General features: G+C 55.9%; 1 protein-coding gene across 1 annotated transcript; it reads right to left on the bottom strand.

Annotated features, from left to right (window-relative positions):
• Positions 1 to 2,938: 2,938 nt before the first annotated feature.
• On the bottom strand, positions 2,939 to 6,773 carry LOC146756317 (uncharacterized). Its single transcript, XM_085524757.1, has 9 exons — positions 6,523 to 6,773; positions 6,279 to 6,340; positions 5,846 to 5,996; positions 5,384 to 5,640; positions 5,112 to 5,197; positions 4,457 to 4,548; positions 3,845 to 3,947; positions 3,426 to 3,522; positions 2,939 to 3,326 (listed from the first exon to the last, which is right to left on the bottom strand). Exons 1-9 carry the CDS (start codon positions 6,647 to 6,649, stop codon positions 2,997 to 2,999), a joined length of 1,305 nt encoding a protein of 434 aa, XP_085380883.1. The 5' UTR covers positions 6,650 to 6,773; the 3' UTR covers positions 2,939 to 2,996.
• Positions 6,774 to 6,996: the final 223 nt, after the last annotated feature.

Here is a 6,996-nt window from a genome sequence, read left to right on the forward strand (position 1 = left end):
CTAGTGGAATCTCTTCATGTCCTTTCTCATGAAGCCATTCTGCATAAACACTCTCCACAGAACCTCATGGGTGAACCTGTCTCCACACTCTCACTCGTCCCCCCCTCAAATTCCAGTGCCTCAAACCTGTTTCACAGAGGCACCTGGGGAGCCGGGGATGGTCGGGATGGGGAATGCCCACTCTGCCGAGCAGGTACCTGTTTCCACTCCTCCTCCCTTCTCAAATTGCTGCTGGGGGGAAGAGAGGACAGGGGGCTCGCTGCAGCGCTGTCAGCTGGCTGGTTCCCCTTTGCCACCTGTTTGTAACGATCAGGGGCTGACATGCTCCATTAGTAGCCTCATCCGTGTGCTGAGAACCTGAGGCTGAGAGGGACTGACACCACCAGTCAATCTCCCTCTCACACTCTTTTATAGTCCTCAGCCTCTCCACTTCCTCCTTCAGGTCAACTACGAGGCTGAGCAAGTAGTTCACCTGGTCGCAGCGAACACAATCCCTGCCTCCCTCACCCAGCACTGCAAGGGCCAGGCTGTGGCACTCAGTACAGCCAGAGACCTGCACACCAGCATCTCGGGTTGGGGGCTCAGTCTGAGTCTCCTCAGACTTTTTTGCAGCACCTTCCTATAGGGCATGTGCAGGACCTCAGTCTGGGTCTCTGCAGTCTTCTTGGTTGCTGCCTCCCGTTTCTGAGAGCTTGGGACCCTTGTCTGGGCCTCCTCAGTATTTCTGGCAGCACCTTCCGCCGGGGAGCACCCATGTCAAAGCAGAAGACATAACCAGCACTGAAACAAGAAGTCACGCGGTGTAAGAACCCTGACTCCTCCTGCCCGTCTCTGGTGGGCAGCGACTCGTCGCTCCCTGGGCCCGTTTAAATCTCCCGCCGTTGCCAGGCAACGCCCAGGCCACGTCCTGTCAGTCACGTCAGTCACGTCAGTCACGTAGCCGCTCCCCTGAGAGCTGCCGGGCTTCTCCTCAGCCCGGGGGTTCCTGCTTGAAGGAAACACCCGAAATCCCCCTTGAACCACGCGGTCAGTCGCTGCTGATCGGTCCGGGACGGCTCCGAGTCAGGCGACTTCAGCGATCAAAAGGGATGTGTACCCCATGGTCATGTTTACCCCGTCTTTAGCCATAGGTAGTGATATTTAAGGGAGGAGATAAGAGATATTTAAGGGAGGCTAAAAATTGATATTTAAGGGACAAACTGCCTTCTTTTGGAGATAAATGTGCTATTTAGGGGAGGAATTGTCTAATTCCTTCGGCCGTTGGGCTCCTCAAGCCCCTTCCTCCTTGGCTGCAGCCCAGCAAGCCCCCTTCCTTCTGTGCTCTGCACCAGTCAGCCCACTTCCATTTGCCATGGGGTCTAACAGGCCTTCAACCATCTGGGTTTCAGCACATCAAGCTGCCTTCCTTGTGGTTTTTGGTCCAGTTTCACACCAGCTGGCCCACTTCCATCTGCCATGGGGTCTAACAAGCCTTCAACCATCTGGGTTTCAGCACATCAAGCTCCCTTCCCTCTGGGTTTTGGTCCGGTTTCACACCAGCCAGCCCACTTCCATCTGCCATGGGGCCCAGCACCCAAAGCTTCGTGTTTACCCAGTATCCCTATGTGTAGCTGAGCCTCAGGGAGATTGTGAACCTAAAGTAGTCAGCCAGTGAGAAACCAGGGGAGAAAGAGATCGGCGTTGGGTAACGGGGCATAAGAGATGTAACGCTGTTTTCTGTGCTGCTCTCCTGTTTGCAGGACGCCCGCCGCTGTAATTGCCAGTAAAATCTGCTTTATCACAGGAACCGTCCTGATAAATTCTCTGGACGTTTCCAACATCAGGCTGTGGTTTAGGCCCTTGGGCTTGTGCCTGCCTGAAACAATGTGCATTTCCAAATGGCTCACATCAGGAAATGAAGGCAAGAGAACACTGAGCTCTTCTGCCAATTTCCAGAACTGGGACGGAGACAGGAAAGCGTGCTTAGCCTTGGGTTGTCGGTTGTATCCAGCCATGGCAACCACAGCTGAAGCATCTTCCATCTTCATTAGGCACTCCTCTGCCTGTTCCTTTTTGTCTCTGTTTGATGCCAAGGCTCCAAGGGGGTCTCGGAAGGAAGAGTCCCCATTGTCCCTCTACCTCTGCTTCTCTTCAGGGAGGTGACACTGTCTCACTCCCATTATCAGAGCGAGAGGGAGGTTCTTTTAATGTACGTGTACCCGACGGAGAGATTAAGACACAAGGAGTTAAATGTTTTGTTTGCCCGTCCAGTTTATTGCCAATTAAGTTGTTTAGGGAGATGTGGAAGGGAAGACGGGCAATAGAAAAGGTAGGGAATAAAAGCAAGCAGTATATAGGAAACGAAAGAGAGATGGTCAGATGGTCACTACCATGGGTTAGGGTTAGGGTTGGGGATGGGGTTGGGGTTAGGGTTGGGGTTAAATTTATGTAGGTCCAGATGTTGATCTTCTGAAGTGATGTGCCATCAGGTGTTGTTGTTTGGCTGATGAAAACAGCAGTTGTCCCAACTTATCAATAAGTCCAACAGAGGTGGAATTCGCTGTCCTTGGAGTGGCAGCTTCTGGTTTGGGGATCTCAGCAGTAAGGGAGGTGCCCACCTGTATCCTGTTTCTCACAGGATACGATGGTATCGTTCCCCAGTTCTCCCATACCGAGCTGGAGTGAGGTTTTGGTCCCAGATCTTCCAGCAGGAAACACTGCTGAGCACTGTCTTCCAAAGGCAAAAAGCTCCAAAGAAATGCTTTACAATGTCAAACTGTCCTCCAAGTGACGGTGATTGCCACTGCCACCTCTCATGTCCTGGGTAAGTCAGAGTCTTATGGCAAGAAGTGCCTCCAAAAGCCAACTTGGAGCCAGAACCAAAGAAGGGTTCAGATGGGCACCCAGGAATGGCACAGCTAGGAATGGCACAGCTAGGAATGGCACAGCTAGGAATGGCACAGCTGTTTGGCAGCCTCAGGTGGAGCTGTGCTTCTTTTGGGCACCCCATGCCCTGGTCAGCGTGGACAGGACATCCCCCACCTGGGGAGCCCCGCTTTGCTCTTTGGTGGCTGACTCTGCAGAGATCCGCTCCCCTTGTGCCTCAGTGGCAGCAGACCAAAGGAGCTGTAGGTGCGCTCCTTGGGCAGGCTGGTCTCGGAGCTCGAGGACCATAGGGCTGCCAGTGGTGTCTGTGGCACGGCTGGGGCTCCACTGCGCTTGGCCTTTCTGAGCTTGGCCTGGGGCTTTTTTGGCTCTTCTACTACAGTGGGGACCCTCACAAAGTCCGGGTCTTCTTCTTCTATGGCAACTGGAGGTTGCTCTGCCTCTGCTGGTGCTGGTCCCATCTCTGCCTCTTTGCTTTCGGTAGCAGATTGCACTTCATCCTCTTTGGTTTCTGGAGAGCTTTTTGCCTCGGTCTCTAAGCTTTCGGAAGAGCTTTTGACCTCGGCCTCTTTGCTTTTTTTGGAGCGTTTTGCCTTCTTCTTCTTTTTCTTACGCTTCTTCTTGTCAGAAGGCGCCTGCAGTTCCTCTGTCTCCTCACTGCAAAGACACAAGGGGAGGGGTCAGCCTGAGTGGGTGATGGTTTTGGGGCCGTATCCTGCAACCCCGAGCCAGGACCCTTGGCTGCAATGCAGCCTTCCCCATGCACAGCTCTTGGGTTGCACTGGAGATCTCCTGAGGGCTGAAGAGGGGCCAGCCATGTGAAATGGAGGCTCGCAGCAGCCCAATCCCACCCCTCCTTGTGCTGCACTCAGCACCGCTGTGTGGCCCCGAACAGTGACTGTGTGGGGCTGGGGAATGGGCTCTTTAAAGGCCAAGGAAACACCCCGTGCAGACCCCAACCCTGAGCCTGCAGTCTCACCTGTCCTCCTCCTCCTCATCGCTTTCTGCCTCTTTGGGCGGTTCTTCCACCAGAAAGGTGACAGTGATCCAGCTGGGGAGGGGTGGCAATGCTGGAGGTTCCTCTGTAGCTGGGAAGGAGAGATCTGGTCAGAGGAGACTGATCCTGAACCTGCTGCCTGGTGACAGGCAGGGCTGCTCAGGCCTGACCCAAACCACCCAAGATGGCCGCTCTGCCATCTCCACAGACTGTGGGCCCTCTGTGCCTTGTGCCCAGCTCCTCCTCTCCGGGATGCAGCTCTGTGTTGGGAGTGCATGAGTGGCATCAGCTTTGGGAAGGAGGAGCTGGGTGGTGCCTGTGAGGTGACAGCCTCTTTTGGGGGCTCATTTCCTGGGGGGAGGACAAGGCCCAGGAGCCCCCCTTCTCTTGCCATACCCAGGGCTGGGGGCTCTGTGGGAACATCACACCCAGATCCTGGATTTCATCAGGGCAACTTGTGCTCAGGAGGAGAGGCAGTGCAGGGCTGGAGTCAATGGTTATGGCAGTCAGAGCTTTTGGGTGATGGTGGGCTGGGCATTTTGCCATCGCACGTTGGTTGTATGTGGGATGGAGAGGAGCTGGCGGCTGCTTTACCTTTCTTGGCCTGGACAAGAGGTAGCAATGGGACTCGTGGGGGTCTGCAGCGTTGCCCGGGTGGTGGTTTGGGTGCAAACTCCCGACGAAACCTGGACAAAAGGAGGAGACACGAGTGTGACCCAGGGCTCCAGCTGCCCTTTCTGATCACTGTCATCACCTGCTCACAGGCAGACGGTCACCTTGCCTAAAGGCCGTTCCTCCCCAGTGTCCACAGCCCCAGTACCAAGGGCTGTCCTGGGAAATCACAGAATCAATCACAGAATGACCCTGGTTGGAAGGGACTGGACCCAAGGATCATGATTCAACCCCCTGCTCGCAGGGCACCAAACATCCACATTCACTACATCAGGTTGCCCAGTGCCCCGTCCAACCTGGCCTTGAACGCCTCCAAGGACGGGTCATCCACAACCTAAAATGGAGCCACCCAGGCCACGATGGGATGAAAATGTCCCCTAAATCCCTTCATCTCTCCCATCAGATCTATCTGAGGACAAGCTGGAACACAAGAGCTGCCCATTTTCTGCCTCGCTCCTCTGAGCTATTTCTGCCTGTGTTCCCATGGCAGGACACTCGTGGTCACAAGGAGCAAATGCTGCTGCAGGAGAGCTGAGCAGCTGCGTCAAGCAGGGGCTGCAGCCACAAATGCACCCACCTGGGAAAGACAACGACTCGGCCAGAGAGTGTCAGGGAGGCAACCGCTGTCACCGGGGACACCAACATGTCCAGCAGCCAGGGCGCCTGCAAGGGAGGAACAGGGAGGATGTGGGACGTCCTGGTCACGGCTGAGGCACTGGAGGCTGCTGGAGGAGCCCAAGGCCGGCAGAGCTGGCAGCACCGCAGCACTTGCATTGCCCGAGCAGCAGGCCAGGTCCTGGAGAGCCACATGCAGGCAGCGAAAGGGCCATGGAGAAACCAAAACCTCACCTTGAAAACAACCTTCTCGAGTTTCTCCTTCCCGCAGATCTTCTCAAGGAAGTCATAGTAGAACTTCATTTGGACCCTCGCTCTCTCGATCAGGAGCACTCCGATGTCCTTCAGGAAAAAGGCGATGTCCTCCCCCTTCCTCAGGCACTGGGAGACGAGCGTTGTGGTGCCAAATATGCAGGCCTTCCCAGTCTGCCAGCTCACAGATGCGGCCTCAGCCACATCAGCGTATTTGAGGGTCTCCATTTTATTGAGGCCTGGAAAATCACACCAGAATGTCAGAGTCCATCACACAGTGGCTCTTCCAGCACTGCCACCCAACTGCTACTCATTGCAGTCGCCAGCCAGGACAAGCTCATGTTCGGACGGGCTCCATGGAGGGGGAGGTTTGATTTCAGAATGGAGGCTGTAGCCCCGTTTGTCCTGTCTGGGCAGCCAGAAAGGGTTGAAGCCCCCTCCTACCTGGCGGGTATTCCTCGTTCATCTGGTCATGGATGCTCGCAAGGTTCTTAGCCAGGTGAAACACAGGCCACTGCATGGTCATGTTTCCTTTCCCAACTCTGATCCGTTCGGAGACAATGCTGAAGGAACCGAAGGTGGGAACTCGGACTCCCTGTGCATGGAATAGAAGGGAAGGGCCAAAGGGTTAAGGCTGGAGGAAGAGCTGAAGGCTGCCCTGTGCGGGGACTGTGCTTTTGGACTGGGATCAGCCCCAGCACACTACAGCACACAGCACAAGTCATAGCCCGTATGCACGAGGCCCACTGGTACTTTACAGGGATTTGGGGCCAAGTTCCCTGCTTTCTGCGGAGGGGAAGTCACTGCCTTCTGTGGCCAAACGCAAAGGACTCTGCAGCCCTCCAAACAGGCCAGCAGGAAGAAGGCGTTGACCCACCTTGCGTAGCAGGAGCTGCTCTTGTATGTGCGCGGCCACCGCATCCCAGACAGCAACTCGCTCTGGAGGGCAGAGGAAAAGCAGGTCACACTCTGCATCTGCCGCTTCCCAAGGGCGCTTCTCTCAGCCCGGGACGGAGCTGGCAGATGGAAAGTGTCGGCACCGTCCTCATGCTGTGTCTGGCCCGCTCAGCGCCAGCACTTGGAGGCAGCTCTGCTCCAGTGGTGGCTGCAGACCCACGTACCTTTGGCGGTGACCTCTGGCATTTTGTAGTCACGCTGTGGAGCAGGGCCATCCTGCCAGAATCTCATCTTGGCCCGCTTCACCACAGCAGGGCGCTCCGCGTTGGCAACAGCCACGTGGGAACTCATCCCTTCCAGATGCGTCTGCTCTCTGTCAGATGCTCCTTCAGGATGCAGGACCCAGCACTGGGCACTGCCTGCAGAACCCTCCCGGGTGGCCGTGTCATAGACGTGGCCACGGCGACGCGGTGACAGCGTGGCCAGTGCTGGCAGCTGCCCATTATGACACGGCACCAGCCCAGCTCTGCCCCATGCTGGTTGGCACTCCCCATTCCTGGAGCCCTTGTGTGCCAGCAGCACCACACCAGAGGAGGAGGCAGTGGGCCCCGTGGGCAGGCTGGTTCTGAATCACCATTCTGAATCACAGAATCACAGAATCATAGAATTATCAAGGTTGGAAAAGACCTAGAAGATCA

Source organism: Coturnix japonica, chromosome 27 (genome assembly GCF_054131305.1).
Source record: "Coturnix japonica strain WE chromosome 27, WE-NBRP24, whole genome shotgun sequence".
NCBI classification, from domain to species: domain Eukaryota; kingdom Metazoa; phylum Chordata; class Aves; order Galliformes; family Phasianidae; genus Coturnix; species Coturnix japonica.